Source organism: Myodes glareolus, chromosome 2, assembly GCF_982192425.1.
Source record: "Myodes glareolus chromosome 2, mMyoGla1.1, whole genome shotgun sequence".
NCBI lineage: Eukaryota > Metazoa > Chordata > Mammalia > Rodentia > Cricetidae > Myodes > Myodes glareolus.
Window position 1 is genome coordinate 10610721 of NC_142027.1, and position 21418 is coordinate 10632138.

The window sequence follows — 21418 nt, forward strand, 5'->3', positions numbered from 1 at the left end:
TGCAAAAGATGAAGCTCTTCAAACAGAAAGTGAGAAAAATAGTATGTGAAACCTCCAAGGGCTTGCACATTGTCTCCATGTCTTCTGAGGCTGTCACTAGGAAGTCCAAGGTGTTGTTCACTAGCCTGAAGAGAACCTGTCATCTTGTTTCTGAGGGACGTTTTCAGTAGAGTAGGAGGGCAGAAACTTGGGAATCTAGATAGGTTTTGATAGACACAGATATTGCTGTGAAGAGTTTCAGGTAAGACTTGTCTGGCTAACACTAAAAGACTGTCTACAGAAAATTATGTTGAATACTAGCCAGTAGTGTAATTCTCCATTAAAAGTCATAGATGTGTCTATTGGTTACCATAAAGTAGTTAGCAAGTAGCACACGAATTATTTTAAAAAGTAATAAACTGTGCAAACTAATAGCTATACAAAGTCTATTGTCTATTTACACAAAATATTTTGTGTAAAACAAAAAAATCCAAGCCGTCTTTAAATGATTACTGTCTGATCAGATTTCATTTAAAATTCTTGAGTCCATATTGACAAGACTTCTGAGTATACCTTCTTCCTTAGATACTCTTAAAAAAAGTCTCCCATTTCTCCGAAAGATTTCTGGTGACATATTAAGGTCCTCTTTGTAACAGTAAATGGAATGTGCTTTCTCTTACTCTTGACAATGACCTTCAGTTTTCAACAGCTTCCAACATGGTCCACTGTGAGCATTTCCTGGGAGTGTTCTCAAAGTAAATGTTCATAAATATGAATTGTTGAATCTAGGAGGGAGGAAACCCATATTTTGGTTGTATTGTTGTGTCAGGGTTTTGAAGGTAGGATATCAAAAATAAAATGCCTTTTGTTGGTTGATTAAATAAATACTTATTTGTATATTTGCCTTCAGATAAGGCATTGGTTGAGAAGTTAAGGGTTGTTGGTAGTGAGCTGGAGAGAGATGTAGTTCAGTACACTTGACTTGTGTGTACTAGTTCTTTGGTTAGATTCCCAACAGTACACATAAAGATGAATGAGTGGCCGATAGATGTTTTCCTCAGGTGTAAAAAACCCCCTCCGTGTGGAAAATACTACAGTGACCATTCTCTGGGTTAAATTAAAGCACAAGTAGCAATTTCAACTAAGAAAAAACTTAAAAAGTGCCGTAGTTTTCAAAGTTCAGGATCTCCCAGATTTATTATGTTGAAAAGATTCTCACCATTTTGGGACCCATAGCCTGTTCTCATCAGCAGTATCTTCTTGATGAGATTTCTCATCACCTCTGCGACCACCATTCAAGTGTCAGTGTTACTCCTGGGTCCGTGTCTTACTCTTGAGAACCTACTCTATATCGAGTATCCCTTCAGGTGCTAAAGATAGCAGAATGAACAAAATGAGATCTGTCTCTCTGGTGTTTATTCCTTTGGATAATAAGTAAACTAATATTATCACATGGAGTCATCCAATGAAGAGAGAAGAAAAGTAGAGGTGTGTTAGGGGTGAAAACATTGAAGATACTGAAATGTGTCATTTGTTATAAGTAAGATGGCCAGAGTGGGCATTTGGAGGAAGTAACATTGAGAAAGAAACCCAAGTAGAGGAGAGAGAAAAATAAGCCACGTAAGTACTGAGATTTGGCATTTCAGGCACACCAACAAAAGAGAGAACCTGGACTAAGAAGCAACTTTACCTGGAGGAGCCACGAGGAACTGGTAGAGCTGGAAGAGAGCAATCTCAGGCTGACCGATGAGTGTAGGGGAGTTGTGGGAGTCAGGGCACGCAGGGCAAAGCAGTGCTAGGTTTTAAAACAGGCTTTTTTTTTTTTTTTTTTTTTTAAAGGAACAGTCTGGGAGCTGATACAGTAGTTTGTGATCTGAATGCATTTTAAAGGTAGGCCATTCAGGACTGCCCACTTTTTAAGTATGTGCTATTAAAAGCATCAAAAGTGTACGCTTGTCACATGTACATGAGCAGTTGGCACTATGACTTTGTCATTCTTGAGATGCACAAATCTCAGGGGTGCTGGCTATTTTAGAGTGTGAAGGTCATGTTTACATGCTCTTTTAATTTTGTCCAGGTGCAAGTGCCAAGTACACTGAATAAATTATGAAGGGGAACACTCATACACCATTAGATATGGGCAGTATTTAATGTCACAGAGGCCTGTAAGTTTCAGAAACAGTTGGTATATGGACGTAGCCCTAGAATCCTTAAAACATTTCACAGTTGAGACTGTGAGGCTAAAGAACATAGATTGTACTTTAGCTGAGGCTAAAGAACATAGATTGTACTTGGCAGAATCTCTAAGCAATTGGTGCACATTAATGAGTTGCTGGAGAAGCAAAGGGAGGAAAAAGCTCCCGGGGTCTCAGTGGCAACAGATGATGGAATTAAAGTCATAGTAACCTTGCTGCACTGGGAGCCTGGCATTTAGCCACTTCATGTACTGTTTTATCCAGCAGAGGGTAGAGAAGGCGTAGCCAGTGGACTAGAACATGGAGAAGTAATCTGGAGGCCATGCAAGGGCAAAGGGGGAAAAGATAAGCTCCCAAATGCCATCACTGTTGGCTTTTTTTTTTTTTTTAAAAAAAAAAAAAGCTTGGTATGGTGACCTCATGGCTGTAATCCCCAAACCCAGGAAGTAGGAGAATCAAAAGAATCCTAAATCGGAAGTCAGTCTGGAGCATGAAAGCTGTCTCAAAACTAAGTGCTGAGTCTTGGCAGCAAGCATTAACAAAACGAAGGCTCTTCGTGACTTGAGAAAAGTTCACTGAAATAAAGGATTTAGAATCCTGATGTAGGAACAGGAGAGAGAATGGGAGTGAAGAAATAGAGATATGATTTTTTTTTTTAAATCCCTGGGGAGAGTTGCTTTATAGGAACATATGGTAGATGAATGCTGAAAGATGGCAAAGAAAGTGAGTTTCTTCATTTTTATTCCTAAGTAGTGGGTGAATCTGGAGAAGCTAGTATGAGAGAGAAGCAAAGGGTAGTGTAGGGTAGCTTAGTAGAGAAGTGAGAGTGGGGCCAGCATGGAGCAAGGGGCTTTGATGTGGCACAGATAGGCATAAAACTGACACAGGGGCAGGTGGGAAAGTAACAAAAGGTGGTTTTACAAAAAAACAAAAAATACAATAAAACAAAATGGTGTGTTCATACAATGGAAGAATATTTGGTATTAAGTACTTGTTCGTGCTACAGAACTTGGATGAGCCTTGGAAAAATGCCAAGTGGAAGGAGCCACTCACAAAGGACTACGTATTGTATGACGTATGATTTCTTTTCTTTTTCTTTCTTTCTTTTTTCTTTTTTTTGAAAATGCTGGTTAACAGCCAAATTCACAGAAATAAAAAAATGCCTGGGTGGGCTGGGGAGGGGGAGATGATTCATAGAGTGGGCTTTCTTCTAAGGATAATGAAAGTACTCTGAATGTGCAAAGGCTTGAAGTTTCTGTGTGAGCACATTTAGAATGTGGAAAAGTTAACCACAAAGCAAACCAGCTATAGTTATAGTTAACCTATGAAATAGATTCCCTGGATATGGGACTATGAATTGACTGGGAAAATGGAGAGTTGTTGATGAAAGAAAAAATGTGTTCTTTAATTTAATTTGAGTCTTTCTTTAATTTGAGTCAGTTGGCTTGGGGTGAGAAGGACTTGACTGACTTCCATGCTTAGGCCCAAATTTAAATTAGTATTGGGGGTGAAGGCGTAGCTGTGTGAGGTTCTGTGATCAGTCTCCAGCATCACAAATTTTTTTAAAAAAATACCAGTGTTGGGAATTTTCTAGGAATTTATGATGGGAGAGAATTGAGGACTAAGAGGAAGGAGATAATTGAGGAAATCTCAGAGAGGAGCCTGGACAGGTTGGTTGGGATTTGGATTGAGTGACAAAGCTTCCATTACCTGCTAGAGGTGAGACGGTGGCTGCAGTGGAATAGAAGGCCATGTTAGCCAAGTAGAGATTGAGGGACAGATTTTTGGCTGTGTACACTTGCGCTTCTGGTTCTCACCTCTGCACATGGGAGATCCGTCTGCTCTTTAAAGATCCATTTATGTTTCATGCCCTCTGTGGAACTCTGCTGAAAGCCCGTGTGTGTGTGTGTGTATCCTTTTCACATCAAGTGTTGAGAGCAACCTCCTGATATCTGTCCCTTAGTCATAGATCTCTTCTGCCATTGTGGTGGTGTCTCTGTCTTCATTTAATCATGAAGCAGCCATTTGGGGGATCATTAGGAAATTGGTCAGTTTGGTGGTATGTTTTAAGTTAAACAGACTACAGAGAGATTGTGTTTGTTTTCCCACCACCACCACGTTAACCCACATTGCTGTAGAGCCCTGGCTAGTCTGGAGTCCAGCATCGTTATGCCTCTACAGTCTGAGTTCTGGAATTACAGGCAGGCAGTTCAATGTTTTGTTTCCAACCTGCTCCCAAGCTTTGTTTTACTAGGAATTTGTGAGTGTGATATGTTAGCTCCCCAGGTCTGAGCTTTTTGTTTAATGTTGGCCAATATTAATGCTGTGACTCTGCTCTGCCTGCTGAACCCTAATCTACCTATTAGGGTAGGGTCTGGACGGCCGGAAAACAAACGAGTAGTCTCCTGACAACGCCTATGTGTATACATGACTTTCTGCCTACACATGCAGCAAGGTGCTCTGTTAAAATAGGACATTCCTCACTGATCTCCTAAAATTGTTCTTTCTGCATTCTTGATCTTGCATTGACACCTTCATCCATGCAGAGATCTGTGTTTCTTAATTCCAGAACTCAGTCCTGCCCACTAGCTGCCCTCAGTGTGTCTCCTACCCTAGTTCCTGTCTTTTGTTATTCTTGGAGGGTAAGAACCTAATAGCCCGGCCCTCTTTGCTTTCTGTATACCACTTACCAGAAAGTTATCAAAACCAACGGGATCATCCTCTGCTCATGATCCCTCTTTGGTTTCCTCCGTTAAATAGGCAAAGACCAGATTCTTTATTATGGCATTCAAGGCCCCTACATTGCCTTGGCTGACCCGGTCAGCTTCACAAGCCTTGTCTATGGGTAGGATCTCCTTCTTTTGCATCTGAGGTCGTCCTGCTACCGTGCACCCTCTGCCTCATGGGAGTACTGAGCTGTTGTGAAAGCTCCCAACCCCCTCTCCTACCCACACTGGTTTTGTATTTTGTCTACCTGTCCAACCCAGGCACCCAGGAATCTTATGTGATTCCTATTCAGGTCCGCATTGTTGGTTAGCCCAACCCTCTCTATGTCATTTGTAGCAATTGAAATGTAAAGTTTTTAATCCTCAAACTTGAGTTAATAGTAAAGTTTTGGTTTATTAGTTTTTTTTAATTTATAACTACAAAACTTACCTATTCTAGATAACCCTAATTAAACATAATTATGGCCAGCATCTTTTTTACTTCATGAATCTATATTGCACTAGTGTGTAATGCCAGCCTAGATTCCCTAGCGAAAGTTAACATCACCTGTGTGCCTACTAAAAGATTCACCGTATACATTTTAATAATATCCTTTATTACAGAAGCAGTACAATTTTATTGCAAAAATAGCAAAAGGAGCTGCAGTTAAAGGGGTAGGGAGCTGAGTTTACCCAGTGTCTGAGGGCCAGTGGTGTATGTGATCTATAAATGTTACTTCTTCCCTGTACCCCACGAGGACATCCTTTCTGACACATCTTCCCAGCTGATAAAATAAAAAGGATTTGGTTGTTTACTATTTAGAATAAATACCAAAAAGAAAGATCCGTGTGTAGAAAGTAGCTTGGGCAGGTGTTTTGTGTCTTTTTTAATTGTACTTTATGGGAGGTTTAAATACATAATTACTGCAGACATTGGCCCAATTTATTCCTGCATCTTCAAATCCACCCTATTAAAGACTTGTAAGTGGTCCTAGGGACAGTCACTTATATTTAATAAAGACTCTCATTTTATCCTCTGTGGTAGGGAGTTGGCCTTCCACCCACTGTGCTTGGTGCTTAAGGACTCTCCGTTGTGCGGCATGAGGTCTAACTTTGATTTCTCAGACTTGTCTGAGTACTTAGAGCATTTTGAGATTGTCCCTGTGAGCCTATAGATGAGCACGGGAAGATGCCACAGCAACCTAGCAGTATGCATTGGTTCTCTTAGTTCTTGAGAACAAACTTTTTCTAATAACTGTACTGCAAGCACTCGCTGCGTTTGCCACTTGAATATTTTAGTCTTAGTCTAGTTGATAGTCTGTCTTATTTTTATTGTCTAGGATTTTCTGGTGGCATTCTGAAAGTCCTGCCAAATTTACCCATTTTACAGGGCTTCTCAACTTACAACCTTACATTGGATGTGTTATTGGCCTAAAATTCTTCTCAGCTACTAAACTTGACTTTAAATTATAATTGATATTGGAAGAACACGCATTTAAAATATGCTTGGGCTGGAGAGATGGCTCAGTGGTTAAGAGAATTGCCTGCTCTTCCAAAAGTCCTGAGTTCAATTCTCAGCAACAACATGGTGGCTCACAACCATCTGTAATGAGGTCTGGTGCTCTCTTCTGGCCTGCAGGCATACAAGCAGACAGAATACTATACAATAAATAAATAAATAAATAAAATAATCTGCTTGCTGGGTGGTCGTGGCGCACACCTTTAATCCCAGTACTCAGGAAGCGGGGGCAGGCAGGCAGATCTCTGAGGCCAGCCTGGTGGTGATCTCTGAGCAGCAATTTCCAGGACTGGCTCTAAAGCTACTGGGAGACCCTGTCTCGAAAAACAAACAACAACAACAACAAAATTAAAATGTGTTTAGTCACTAAGTAAAATGTGTCGAGTGATAGTATCTGCAGTTAACCTCAGCTGGCCCTGAACTCTAACATATTTTAAGTGACAGGTACAGGTCAAAAGTAACTCCAAGCGTGGTGATTCACCATATTTAACTCCAGCACTGGGGAGGCAGAGACAGGCAGATCTCTTTAATTTGAGGTCAACCTGATCTACAGAGCAGCAAATTCCAGGACAGCCAGGGTCACATAGTAAAAAACCGTGTCTTGAAACTCCCCCCCCCCAAAAAAAAAGCAACTCCTGACTAGATCATCTTTGTGTACTCAGAGGACTATGTTGTTTAAGTAAATATGTGGCTGAGTTAAAATATTGGAAGCTGATGTTCATGCATCGAATGGGCTCGTACATGGTTTACAGCTGAAGTAGGAGTTTTGGTTCCTTCTTAATACTGGTGCATACAGAAAACAGAGGCACTTGCAGGACTTGCTAGTTTTCTACAATACTGACTCAAGTTACACACCTAAAATTAACAGTGTATTTCTGTCACAAAGGCATTTATGACCATCGTCAGCTGATGGTCATAACCCCAGTCTTCCTCAGAGACTTCGATACATGGGCAGATGATGTGACTGCTACCTGTTACTATCTGGAGCCTTTTATTTTTTTCTTTCTTTTTTTTTTTTTTTTAAAGATTTATTTATTATGTGTACAGTATTTTCAGTGTTCTGCCTGCAGATGTGCCTGCAGGCCAGAAGAGGGCATCAGATCTCTTTACAGATGGTTGTGAGCCACCATGTGGTTGCTGGGAATTGAACTCAGGACCTTTGGAAGAGCAGGCAGTGCTCTTAACCGTTGAACCACCTCTCCAGCCCCTCTGGGGCCTTTTCTAATGGCTTTTTGATCATAGTGACTTGCTCTTTGTATTTGAAAAGAAATAGATGTGGCATCTGTTTATCAGGACCCGAAGAAATCCTTGTTTTTCCCTCCTGTAAATGCTGGGTTGAACTTACATAATTACAGGGCCAGGATGAGCAGGCTCCCTACAAACCAGAAACTGGCAGCAAGCTAGTGACTCTAATCAGTATCAGCATGTCAGTCTCACTGACTTTGGGAAAAGAGTAGAAGGTATATGGCCAAGGATCGATTCCAGCCCTCATGTTGACCTAGTAGATGACACTTTGAGCAGGGCCTAGGAAAAAAAACAACTAAGCTTTCTGTTCGTATGGATCTTTATCATAGGCCCTGGAGTGATGGTGGGTACTGCATGATAACTACATAAAGTAGTCTAACAGAGTGGGCACATTAAGACGTGGGATCAGGTTGTACACTTGAGAGAACACACCCCGCTGTCGTGACATGCTGACAGTGAATATAGACTTTTATCTCATTGAGACCCAGGACTGTTAGATGTCACAACTTCTGAGAGAAGACTGACAAGAACTGCAATACTACAATTTCCTCGTTCAGTATTTCTTGTTTTCTGCCTGAACTGGGTACCCAAACAATGAGTCTACCATTGCTGACCTTGGTTTTCACTAATGTGACGTTAGTTCAGCATGAATTCAGAGCGAAACCAATTCAGGACTAAATTGTGTTTTTCTTTACACAAGAGACAGCTAAAAATAGTAACATTTTTTGTGTTATTTTTCAGGCACTCAAGGAGTTGCACCTGGTCCTGTAATTGGGCTCCAGGCACCATCTTCTGGTCTTCTTGGTGCCAGACCTGGCATGATCCCACTCCAGCGCCCCCCAGGGATGCCTCCACCTCACTTGCAACGGTTTCCTATGATGCCACCTCGCCCCATGCCACCGCACATGATGCACAGAGGTCCGCCTCCAGGACCAGGGGGCTTTGCTATGCCCCCACCTCATGGAATGAAAGGGCCCTTTCCACCACATAGCCCTTTTGTTAGGCCTGGTGGAATGCCAGGGCTTGGGGGCCCAGGCCCAGGCCCAGGAGGACCAGAAGATAGAGATGGAAGGCAGCAACAGCCTCAGCAACAACAGCAGCAGCAGCCACAGCCGCAGCCGCCACCACAACAGTCACAGCCACAGCAGCCACCACCGTCACAGCAGCCAGCACCAGCTCAGCAGCAGCCACAGCAGTTTAGAAATGATAACAGGCAGCAGTTCAATTCAGGTAGAGACCAAGAAAGGTTTGGAAGAAGATCTTTTGGAAATAGGGTGGAAAATGACCGGGAACGTTATGGCAACCGTAATGATGATAGAGATAATAGTAACCGTGAAAGGAGAGAGTGGGGAAGAAGAAGCCCTGACCGGGACAGACACAGAGACTTGGAAGAGAGAAATAGGCGCTCTAGTGGGCATCGGGACCGAGACAGGGATTCTAGAGACAGAGAATCTCGTAGAGAGAAGGAAGAGAATCGAAAAGAGAAGCACGAGCTAACAGACAGGGCAGGTGGTAGCAAAGCCAGTGAACCTCCCCTTAGCCAAGTGGGAAACGTAGACACTGTTTCAGAACTTGATAAGGGGGAGGCTGTGGCCACAGTGGTAAAATCTGAAGAGTCACCTGCTGAGGCTACCTCATCCGTTGAACCCGAAAAGGATTCTGGCTCAGCAGCAGAGGCTCCTCGCTAGAGACTGGATATGACAGAATGTGGCAGTGACACTTGGGTGTAGAGCTGAGGTGTACAGATGCTGTATAATATTTGCTCCTGCTACATTACCCCACAGTAGTTGATGGGGACTGTAAGCAATTTGATTGCTTCCCTTCTATTTAAAAATAGCCACAAAATAACAAAAAATACTGAAAATATATTACCCTTTTTTGCTGTAACTTTTTAAAAGTTTTGACTTTTAAAAGTTTACAAATCCTAATTAGAAGTGCTCTCTATTTTTTTTTTTAATTTAAGACAAGGTAACGGTGAAAGCTCCTCAAACAATAGGGATGTTTTTAATAAACTCTATTTTCGTAACAAACTTTAATGTGTGCTATTCTTCATACACTGCATTAAGGTGGAAAAGGTTGTTAACAAAGTTTGAGCTGTTGATAATGTATTAGAGTCTAGACTTTTGGGGAAAAAAGACACATGAATTCTATTTTAATATTTTAATCATAGTTTGATTATAAGGTAAAAATTAGTGAACTTAAATGTTAAACTAAGAAACCTGTGTTCTTTTTTTCCCGTTGGCTTTGTGGTAATGTTATCATAATTAATTTGTAAAGAGAGATTTGCTATGAGAAATAATTGGATTCCCAACATTACACATTACACTACAAATTACCTGATTGCCTGGGCATCACTTATTTAGAAAGTTGAGTGTGTTGTTTATAATCATTCTGTTCAAATTTCTAAGGTATAAGACGAGGTTAATGTATGCAACCAGAAAGCATTTTTATAGACTAGGTATAGTGTAACATCTCTTGTAAGCTTTGTTTCCTTCATCTTCAACAACACAAGAGTACACAGAGCTTTTTGCTACTACATACTGAGACTCTAATAGTATTGAAAAGTGCTGACGTAGAAGTCAAGGACTTAATGTTAGTCAGGTATTACACTTCTCAACCTTCCTAATGCTGTGACCCCTTATGTTTTGGTGACCCCAACCACAGCATTATTTTTTTGCTACCTCATAACTGTAGTTTTGTTACTGTTTTGAATTGTAAATATCGGATGTGGAACCCACCCCCCAAGGGGGCTCTGACCCACAGGTTGAGAACCACTGATTTACATTCTGAATGTACTTTTTCCTAAACTTAAGTTAAGGACAAGCACAATGACTCAGCCAGTAAAGACACTTTCTGCCACCCTTGATGGCCTCAGTTTGATCCCTGGGACCCAAGTAGCGGAAGAACTTGTTTTCCTCTTGTACACATACCCTAAATATTGGTATGTGTGCTAAATTTACCTAAAAATAGGTAAATGTGATTTTAAAACAGCAAGGTCCTATGAAACATTCCTTTTTGTATGATCTCACTTGAATTTTAAATGCAAGATTTTTGTGATAATGGGGAGACTTATGTCTGCAGCTGTTCCGGGTTTAGTTTTATGCTGACCCTACTTAGATTTTTTAAGTTTTTGCTCTAGAATACTTCTGAAAAAATATCCGATTATCCAGTGCCCAGATTTCAAGAATAGGCTTGCATTTCCAAGTAAAAATACTGAGAAATGACCCCTAAGCAGAGCTTTTGTGACTACACCAGATGCTTACTATCTGCATTTGAGTCACCCCACTCAGCACCACTTGAGAAATCTGACAGTTACCTCGAACTTCAGCAGAGCCACCTAGGAGCACATTCCAGTTTTCAAGCTTGGAAACACCAAAATTAGTACTTTCCCAATTTAACAGTCTCCCAACGACTTGTATTTTAAAAAGTATGTGATTGTGAATGAATAGGACTATGACTTACACCTGACTGTCAAAAGTATTTCAGTTGAATGAACTATTCCAGATTGCCACTTTTTCCTTTAAAAAGTTTTTAAGGAAGGCTTCCTTTAAGCCAGTTTTTCCTTTAAAAGGAAGTCTTGCTTGGGTACGCATGTATACAAGACACTCAATTTCGTTAACTTGTGTAGTAAAGTCGGATTTAGGCAGAACCTCCAATTTGGTTTCCTCTCCCTCCCCCAGTGCTGCTGATTTTTCCAGAGCACCAAAGCTTGGCACCAGCTTCGCCTGGAAATTAGAGTAGGTAATTGCCTTTACAATTTCAATGCACGTTATTAAAGGGCTTTTTCTTAAATTATAATTTCTAAATATTTTTATTTTAAATAGCTATTTTGAATCTAAATGAAGAGCTTTAGGTAATTTCTCTGAAGCTACTAATGAAGGGCAACATATTTTCTAAGACCAAGTTTGGTTTGTGCTACCACAGTGAAGGCCAGCCATACATTGACAGTACCATACAAAACACTTTCAAAACGAAGTACTATGAAAGTTAGCATCACTCACTCTTGATGATGCTTAATATATGTAAAGCACTAACTGCAAGTTTATATTTGTGTACATTAATAGGCTCAAAATAAGTGTCACACATGTTGTTTACTCACAGGTTTAAATGAGAATTAACTTGAGTTTCATACCCATGCGTAACTAAGTTCAGAAAATAGACAGGAGACCAGCTTCAGTTTAGTGAGTTATAGAACTGCACACATATCCAGAGCATCATCAATCAGTTCTCATTACAAGTTCAGCAATCAAAGAAGAGTCACACAGTTACACTTTTAATATTACAGTTTAATGTTCTGGGTTTTTTTTTCTACAGTTTAGCAGGATAGCAGATGAGTTTGAGACTCAGCCACATAGGGAATGTTTACTGGGCAATTCCAATCACACCACAGGCCAAACGGCTTCCGGCATTTCCAGTCTTTGTACTCTCATCATTTCCACCTTTGCCCAAGTCATCTTCTTTCTCATGGACCTTTGAAAAGAATAGGAACATTTAGCTTTGGGCAATCAAGTAATTAATTAGCACTTCTTTCTGGCAATACCACAGACTTAAAATTGTCACTGACATTACAAAATGTTCAAATCTATTAGTAAATTAAGCTAATATTTATACTAGTATTTAAGAGCAAAGAACTAAGTTTTTCCTTGCTAGTGGCAAAGACATGTTACCTTTAAATAATAAGTATATGTTACTGTTTCTAAATGAAATACTGAAGACTCAAGTGACTGTACCAAGCCACATGGTGTTATCCTCACACATATGTACCCCAAAATTTCTTGCTATCAGAATCTCATATCAATGAACTACAGGCCTACAAATAAGAAGCAATTCTAAATATCTTCATTTAGCAACAAAATTTTAAATCTTATTTTTTAGAACATTTATAAATGACTGTTCTGCTTCACCAATAGGGCTGAAGAAAATTCTAAGGATAAAGGGTCAGCTGAAAGGAAGTGCCTACTGAAAAGGTAGCTGCCTGAGCTGGGCAAGAGCCTTTACTGCTTGTTCTGCATGAACCAGATTCAGCTCCCGAGGGTAACTTGGGAAGACGGCTCCCATATGGTAACCAAGCGATGATAACCTACAGACCTGAATATTGACATCCATCGCAGATCTTACACTCAACGAAATGTCTTAACTGTAAGGGGGCAATCATGGCAAGAAAATTTGGCTGTTTCTTCAACTTAGACTCAGTCTGATCAAATGTAACCTGCTTTCTACTACATCTCAGCAGAACAGTGTTAATGGACCTAGGCAAATTGACTTCACTATCATATCCAATAAAACCTTTTTCCTATTCTGAACTCTTAACAATTTATGTGATTCTTTAGAAACGAGTCTACCATCATGAAGTAATGGAAAGGTATATAAGCACGTTAGAAGAAATCCTACATATGTTCTTAATACGAAAACTTACCACCATTGTTCGGCCAATGACGGAATGGTCTCCTGAGAGTGAGATCACACGATCTTCAATGGACACATTGGCCACACCATCCTTTCCAGCAGTCACATTGCCCAGGTCTCCCACATGCCTAACATGAAAACAGTATCATGGGTAAGCACTGCTCCTACTTCTTTCACATCAGCAGAGTTCAGGAGCTAAATTACTAAGAAGTGCACAATACATAACCAACATGACCACTTTTCCAGATTGACAGCAGTCTGGAAACAAATTTTAAAGCATGAAATCTTACACTCAACGAAATGTTTAACTGTAAAGGGGGCAATCATGGACACCCTAAACACAGCGATCAAGTTTAAAAGTATGCTCTGGGAAGAGCCATGATCTGGGACATACTTCTCATTTCAGGGATTGAAGCAAAGGATGAACTCACCTGAGTTAAGTTAGAATACTTAAGCAAAGCTTTGCTCCCTCCCAGGCCTCCAGTTTAAAAGCAAGCCAGTCCTTTAAATTAGGACTTTCCTGAGAGGTTTCACATATAAATGGAGTCTCAACTAGCTTCTGCATTAGTGTCCTGTTACACAGTGACTTGACTAGTGGCTGACAGTACTGTTACCCTTGACATTTTCTGTATTAGTTCATCTTCAATAAATGCTGCAAAACTAAGTCATATTCAGAGACTCCATTTGTCAAGACCTTTACCCAAAACAAACCATTCCAGCACTTGGGGAAGTTGGATGAGTGCAAACAAATACAAAAGCGGAGGTAGGGAGACCACTCGGTTGTCTCACAGGTGGCCTCTCCACTATCGTGCACATGGAGCATGCTGCTCACCTCTCTTGATCCGCTGGTCCGCCATGTTTCTTGGAGTGAGGATTAAAATGAGGCCCTGCACTGGTACAGCCTATCCACCAGAAACCAGCAGTTAGATTATGAAGCGAACGCCTGTATGTAACAATATAGGTATTTTCACCACTTCCAACACAGAAAACATGGGCCTGGTGTGTGCTGGGTGATAGAAACAGGAAGCAACCCTGGTATAAACAGGGCTGTATAGCCTTACACACATTCTCAAGCTACCTTCCTTCATCTAGGCTGCCACATTTTCCTCCTCATCCCCTTTTGGTTTTAGACAGGGCCTCACTCTTACAGCCCAGGATATCTGCAGCCTATGATCCTCCTGCCTCAGCCTTCCAAGAGTGTCACACCATGCTGGCTCTCACACCTTCCTTTTAAGTGGAGCAGATGTGATCTTCAATGGCTCTTCTGAAGTTAAAAGTCCCACATCTAAAGATCCTGGCTTTTAAGAAGGTGGCATACCTTTATGATAAAAGCACTTGTCTTTAAAGACCATGTGCCACCAAGCAGCTCACCTATCTGGCCTTTACTTGGGGCAGGCAGATTCCTAAATAAAACCCTATGCCCAGGGGCTGGAGAGATGGCTCAGTGGTTAAGAGCATTGCGTGATCTTCCAAAAGTCCTGAGTTCAATTCTCGGCAACCACATGGTGGCTCACAACCATCTGTAATGAGGTCTGATGCCCTCTTCTGGCCTGCAGACATACAGACAGAATATTATATACATAATAAAACTTAAAAATAAAAAACCCTATGTCCAACGGCCAAGGCTGCTGCCCTACATAGCTCAAGGGGTGTAACCAGTATTACAGGTACTCACTTGGGCCAAGAGATGCCATTCACAAGGAACACACTGATAACAATGCAGGAAGTCCTTTCATGCAGGCTTTCCATTGTTTACAACTTCCACCCAGGCCCAGAGAATAAGTACAGGGCAGCATTCAGAAAGGAGTTTAGAAATAAAAGCTATCAGAGCTGAGGCAAAGCAACTTGGGGAATTTTAATAAGTATCAAAATGGATAAAACATGATCACAACTGTGGACCAAATTATGTCACATTACACACAGGTTCTTCTGATGCATGCCATAACCCAGCACACACAAGACTAAAGGAAGATGGTACAAGTTCCGGGCTAACCTGGGCTATATGAAAAAGGGAAGGAAGCAGGAAGGGAGAGGTGAGGGGAGAGAAGGAAAAAGCTCTAGCAACATGAATGAGGCTCACACATTTGTGAACAAAATGCAAATTATTCCTTCAATATGGCAAAAAAAACCCACTAAATTCAATTTAACTCATCTCTTTTTACTGACTTGAGAAAATACACCTCATTCTGAGCATCAGTGCCGCATCTCAGCTCTCATCGCTTCTGTCCCACTGTGCCTCTCATGCCAAACACCTTGTCTAAAACCTACACTCAATCCACAGCTCCAAACACCTTAAAGACTTATCCAAAATAAGAGAGAGCTTGGTTTGTTTTTTGTTTGTTTCTGTGCTTTCAACTCAAGCCATTATCACAATCAAAAAACATCAACTCCTTCACCTTCTCACACTTAAGGAATCAAACATTACTTCCTCAAGGTGGTTATTTTAACTTAAATCTGAAAGAAAGAAAGAAAGAAAGAAAGAAAGAAAGAAAGAAAGAAAGAAAGAAAGAAAGAAAGAAAGGGAAGTTTACTCTTTTTTAATCATTAGCAATTGAGTCTTGACTCAGTCCCATTTGTTTTCCTGGTCAGCCAGGTACAGATGGTCACTACCCAGCATAAGACCTACCTTGTGTATTATCTCCAAACTGATGAACGTGGAACCCATGTTGGCCTTCAGTCAATCCTGTAATTTGTCCTGACACCAAAACTGGTTCACCACTTGCCTTTATTTAAAAAGAAAGAAAGAAATTAGGGCATCAAGTTTGAGTGCAAATGCCTCCAAACAAAGGGAATCGCTGGTCACACCTTTGCCCTTCACAGTAAAGGCACAAGAGTACCCCCCCCCCAAAACAAACCAAACTAGACAACACTATGCCTGAGTGCACCCACTCCAGCAGCTTAGCTCCAGGCCTCTCTCCCTAGCAATCTTCTCAGCGCTTGCTGTGACGCCAGGTCGGCAGTCTCCGGGACTGCACATTTAAAAAGCACCTAGCAGAAGAACAAAACTAAGGGGGCTACTAAATGTCAGGCCTAGGGAGTAGCTGGGCACTGCACTGACTTGTGAGACTCTGACTTGACTCTCACAGAAATGCACACTGGCTACACCAGGACCCTTGTTTTTCACTCAGCACTCAGGAGTGTTTATCGCGTCCATCTGGGTCTAACCAGAGCTACTTAAAAAAAAAATCTTATTAGGCATTCAAATCTAGAGAACATCCGACTTAACAAAAAGAAAAGACAGCAACACTAGAGTAGAGAAACCATCCCCACCATCCAGGCGGCTTGTGGTGATGGTTAACTGAGCTGTAATGTTACGTTCAAAATTCAAATTAGTATAACTCCAGAGAGATTGTAACAAGGAGGAAATGCAAGAAGCAACTGCATTTCTAAAACACACATGCTGAAATCTTTATCTTTTTTTAAATCGCCAACTTTTTTGACAAAATAATGGACGGCAATTTTGATTTTGGTAAAGTTGTTAACAGGTTAAATCAAACAGCGATGATAGCCAAGTTATTACAAGTGCCAAACTGGAATGTGTAACTATCCAAGGGTCTTTTTCGGGTACAAAGGGCACCGGGACTATGCAGCTCCTCTGGGAAGGAGGAAGAAGACAGGACCCCTAGCTTTCTCAGAGCGGTGGATTACATGTGAAGGAGAAAAAAGGCAAAAACCAACCAAACAAACAATTTATACAGAAAAAGAGCAAAATGCATTAAAATGCCAAAGGAAGTGCTGACATCAAGCCAGGTGAAGAACTAAATTTCACATTGTTCTCCCTCGCATAAGGGAGACACTTGCATTCACTACAGAGTCCGGCTTCTCACGTTTATGTAAAACATTCTAGAGCGCACAACCACACTCCATTTATCAAATATTCTCTCGGGATTAAGCTAGGTCTAAGAAACGCCTCCTGCAGACGGCAATCTCCCTGGGGCTCTGGACACAATCTTACCACAACACCAGCCCTGTGATGCATGTGTTTCTGCAGTATTACAGTAGTTTTCGAAAATATCTCGCCATACTTTTCTTCAAAATGTCCTCAGACACTCGCTGCCCTAAACAACACCCAGTCGGGCGTCTCTCTGGAGCTTTGTGCGCAGAAAAGCACTGAACGACAGTCCAAGGCCATGTTTCTCCCACCCTTGGGCCCGACCCTGACCTAGCGCGCAACAGCCCGCGACGTTGTTTTTAACTGCCAGAAACGCCTCCTGCTGCGTTACTCCAGGTCCTCACCACCACGACAGAGTATCTGAAAAACCCACTCAGCCGGTGGCCACAGAGCCCTGAGCCCGTGGACAGGGACACCGGAAAAGCAGCAGCCCCAAAGAAATAACGGACGCCAAGAGGGCTCTGTCGGGCGGGCCCGAGAGCTCCGGGGCGCGGAAAGGGACCCGCCCGGAAGGCCCCGCGAACCCCGGCCTCCTCCCTCCTCCCCCGGGCCCAGCCCCTGCCCGAGGCCGCGGTGACTCAGCACCTAGCGGGGCGCAGGCCGCGGCGGGGGCGTGGACCGCTCCCTCCGTCCCAGGTGCGCGGCCTGCGCCCCGCGCCCGGTTCCGCTCCCCCGGCTCCGCGCCCCCGAGCCTTGCCTTCTGCTCGAAGTGGATGGTGCCCCGCACAGGACCGTCGCCCTTCAGCACGCACACGGCCTTCATCGCCATGCTTTGCGAGGAGACGCGCTGCGGCCTTGGAAAGCCAGACAACAAGAAAAGACGCCGCAGGAAAGGCCGGCGCTAACCGAGGCCCGGCCGCCGCCGATCTTTTATACAGCCGAGCCTGGCCACGCCCACCCTGGCACGGAACCAATCGTCACTCGCGGGCTCCGCCCACCCAAAGTGGCGCTCCGTGGCCGCAGGGCACGCTGGGGGCGGGGCCGAGGGGAGCGCCGCCTTCTGGAGCGCGGTGGCCGAGAAAGTTCCAGGGGAGGAAACGCGCGAAAGCCGCTATTGTCGCCTCCTCACGGAGACCGCCGCGTTGTCGCCGCGGAAACCGAGAACGCGAGGCCGGCCTGGCGCGCCTTGGAGGTCAGAAGCACCCCGCCTAGAAATGCCGCTTGTGGGCGACTTTGGGGAGCGCGCCGCAGTGGCGCGTTGAAGGCTGGGGTGCGCCATGGCGCTCGATGTATTAGCAGTTTTCTCGTCTGCCTGTATTCTCCTCATGAGGTTAAGCTTGTAAAGCCCATGCCCTTTCTCTGCAGCTTTCTGTTCCACAGCACATAGCTTCTTTTGTTTTTGTTTCTTTTCCTGGTGCTGGGGATTGGACTGACGACCTCCCACGTGATACAAAAATGCTCAACCACTCAGCCATCTTTTTAAAGGCAAGATCTCACTGTGCATCCCTGACTGCCCTGGAACTCACTCTGTAGACCAGGCTGGCCTCGAACTCACAGAGATCCGCCTGCCACAGCCACGTGACTTGCACCACCATCACCCGGAGTCTTTTTTATTTTTGAGATAGAGAGTGAACTTGAATTTGAGATCCTGCTGCCTCAGTATCAGAATAACGAGAATTGCTTGTCTGCCCCACCATTCCAAACAGTTAAGTTCTATATGTTCTATTCTTCCCTGTTTGATAGGTCTCTACTTAAGACACCAGAATGGCAACCGAGTGACTCTCAGGAATAGCCTGTGCTTTAGGGGCTTAAGCCATGACTGGAGGTCAGGATACCTGATGAAGTCCTCAATACCTCCATACAACAGGTGAAACACAGTCTTTCAAGAGACAGATTTCTAAGTGCTATAGAGTGAGCACATGGTACAACTTCTGAACTGTCTAGAAAGACCTACAGAAGTCGCTGTAGCTAAGAAGAGACCTCAAGAAGAGAGATGGAATTCTTTTTTTTTTTGCCTTAAATATTTTTTATTGTTTTTATTGAGCTATATCTTTTTCTCTGCCCCTTTCTTCCCCCTCCCTTTCTGCCCTCTCCCATGATCCTCATGCTCCCAATTTACTCAGGAGATCTTGTCTTTTTCTACTTCCCATGTAGATTAGATCCATGTATGTCTCTCTTGGGGTCCTCATTGTAGTTTAGGTTCTCTAGGATTGTGAATTATAGGCTGGTTTTTTCTTTATGTCTAAAAGTCATTTATGAGTGAATACCCATTATATTTGTCTTTCTGGGTCTGGGTTACCTCACTCAATGTGATATTTTCTAGATCCATCCATTTGCCCGCAAATTTCAAGATATCATTATTTTTTTCCACTGTGTAATACTCTATTGTGTAAATGTACCACATCTTCTTTATCCTTTCTTTGGTTGAGGGGCATTTAGGTTGTTTCCAGGTTCTGGCTATAACAAATAATGCTGCTTTGAACATAGTTGAGCACATGTCCTTTTGGTATTGTTGAGCATTTTTTGGTATTGTGGTATTGCTGGGTCTAGAGGTAGGTTGTTTCCAAATAATTCTGAGAAATCTCCACACTGATATCCAAAGGGGCTGTGCCAGTTTCTACTCCCACCAGCAATGGAGTGTTCCCTTTACCCCACAACCTCTCCAGCATAAGTTGTCATCAGTGTTTTTGATTTTGGCCATTCTACAGGTGTAAGATGGAATCTCAGAGTTGTTTTGATTTGCATTTCTCTGATGGGCTAAGGATGTTGAACATTTCTTTAAGTGTCTTTCATCCATTTTAGATTCCTCTGTTGAGAGTTCTCTGTTTAGCTCTCTTTCTCTGGGGCCCGTGGCGTCGGCAAGATGGGCAAGTGTCGTGGTCTCCGTACTGCCAGGAAGCTCCGCAGCCACCGACGGGACCAGAAGTGGCATGATAAACAATACAAGAAAGCCCACTTGGGCACAGCCCTGAAGGCCAATCCTTTTGGAGGTGCCTCTCATGCCAAGGGAATCGTGCTGGAAAAAGTAGGAGTTGAAGCCAAACAGCCAAATTCTGCTATCAGGAAGTGTGTCAGGGTGCAGCTCATAAAGAACGGCAAGAAGATCACAGCTTTCGTGCCCAATGATGGTTGCTTGAACTTCATTGAGGAAAACGATGAAGTTCTGGTTGCTGGATTTGGTCGAAAGGGTCATGCTGTAGGTGATATCCCTGGAGTCCGCTTTTGAAGGCCTAAGTCACAGACAATCCCACACCAGTTTGGAATTATGATTAATATAATGGTTATTTATTCAAAGGGGAAAAAACTTACAGATTACCGTCCCAGACAACAGCCCCTCCGCGCGAACAGGAAAGGAGTCCAGGGGCCGGAAACGGAGCCGGAAGACAAAGAGAGAGTGGAGGACAGCCGCTGCTTTTTTTAAAGGGAGAGACCACGCCCCAATGGGCTGGTAACTCAGCGGCGATTGGCTGAAGGAGCTGAAGGAACTCCCACAGCATCTCCCTCTTTTGTTTAAGTAAGAGAGTTCTAAGCCTACTACGCAATTATATACAATAAGTACAAACCTACGAAATTATATACAATAAATACAAATATCCTATTCTAACTAGCTTAAGTCTTGTATAACAAATAACTTGGCCAAGTCATGAAAGGAAAGTAACTACATTTATATAATCTTCAATCCCATCGAAGATCTGAGAAGGGAAATAATGTTATCTGAGTAATTAGGAAGTGCAATCAAACAACTTCCAGAACATGTAACAAATCGCAGAGACAACTGGCTACCTGGACAAACACCCAAAGTCACATTTGCAGCGTTGAAGCAACCAACTTTGGCTAAGGCCTGATGTAACTGACATACCATTTTCAAAGGCAAGAAACTTCAAAACTATCTTACCCTGTCTTGGCAGGATATGACAGTCTTGTTTTATCCATTTACGGATATTCTGTAACTCTGTCAGTAGTTGAGGTATGAGCATTTCTTTACCCAAAGGCCAGTTCTGCCAAGAAGAAAGGCTCCAGGTGGAGTGTCTTTGGTGCTCAACATTCTCTCGGGCATAGATCAGTGTTGCCAGGAGTGATTGTGTCTCCCTACCATAGAACTCTGAATTAGATTAAAGGCCATTTTCTACAGCTCTTTGAAGAGGTTGAAGATTATCTATCTATACTGAATATAATCTCTATATATCTAAAGAACCTGATTAGTCTAATTATAAATGACAAACTTAGATGACTGTTGATCTATATAATTCTCAATATCTATCTAACTTAAAGACTGAGATAATAAACAAGTGTGCAATAAATGAGGACAATGAGACCTCCAAATATAAACAATGTGCAAGTATACATTGCAATATGGTAAATATATATCAATACATAAACAATATATAAGTATCTTAATCAGAGGTAGAAGTGTACAATGCAATATGGTAAATATACATATATCAATACAATATATATATACAAATACATAAAAATGTTTTAAACAGAGGTAGAAGCATGAAGCATGCATGCATAAAATAGTCAACATAATTTAACT

At 42.4% G+C, this 21418-nt stretch overlaps 2 protein-coding genes and 1 pseudogene across 9 annotated transcripts in view; 2 read left to right on the plus strand and 1 right to left on the minus strand.

The window, feature by feature from the left end:
- The window catches only part of Scaf4 (SR-related CTD associated factor 4), a 57766-nt gene extending 48093 nt beyond the window's left edge, over positions 1 to 9673 (plus strand). For all 8 annotated transcript variants that reach the window (XM_087899376.1, XM_087899366.1, XM_087899371.1 and 5 more), the window contains one exon: positions 8385 to 9673. In XM_087899376.1, the coding sequence (XP_087755502.1) occupies positions 8385 to 9331 (947 nt within the window). In that variant the 3' untranslated portion in view covers positions 9332 to 9673. The remainder of the gene's footprint in view (positions 1 to 8384) is intronic.
- Positions 9674 to 11908: 2235 nt separating this feature from the next.
- On the minus strand, positions 11909 to 17794 carry Sod1 (superoxide dismutase 1). The gene is made up of 5 exons (XM_087899381.1): positions 17634 to 17794; positions 15676 to 15767; positions 13882 to 13951; positions 13060 to 13177; positions 11909 to 12113 (listed from the first exon to the last, which is right to left on the minus strand). The coding sequence occupies exons 1-5, from the start codon at positions 17708 to 17710 to the stop codon at positions 12006 to 12008; spliced, it is 465 nt and encodes a 154-aa protein (XP_087755507.1). The 5' UTR covers positions 17711 to 17794; the 3' UTR covers positions 11909 to 12005.
- Positions 17795 to 19701: 1907 nt separating this feature from the next.
- On the plus strand, positions 19702 to 20479 carry LOC148122905 (small ribosomal subunit protein uS12 pseudogene; annotated as a pseudogene).
- The last annotated feature ends 939 nt before the right edge of the window (positions 20480 to 21418 follow it).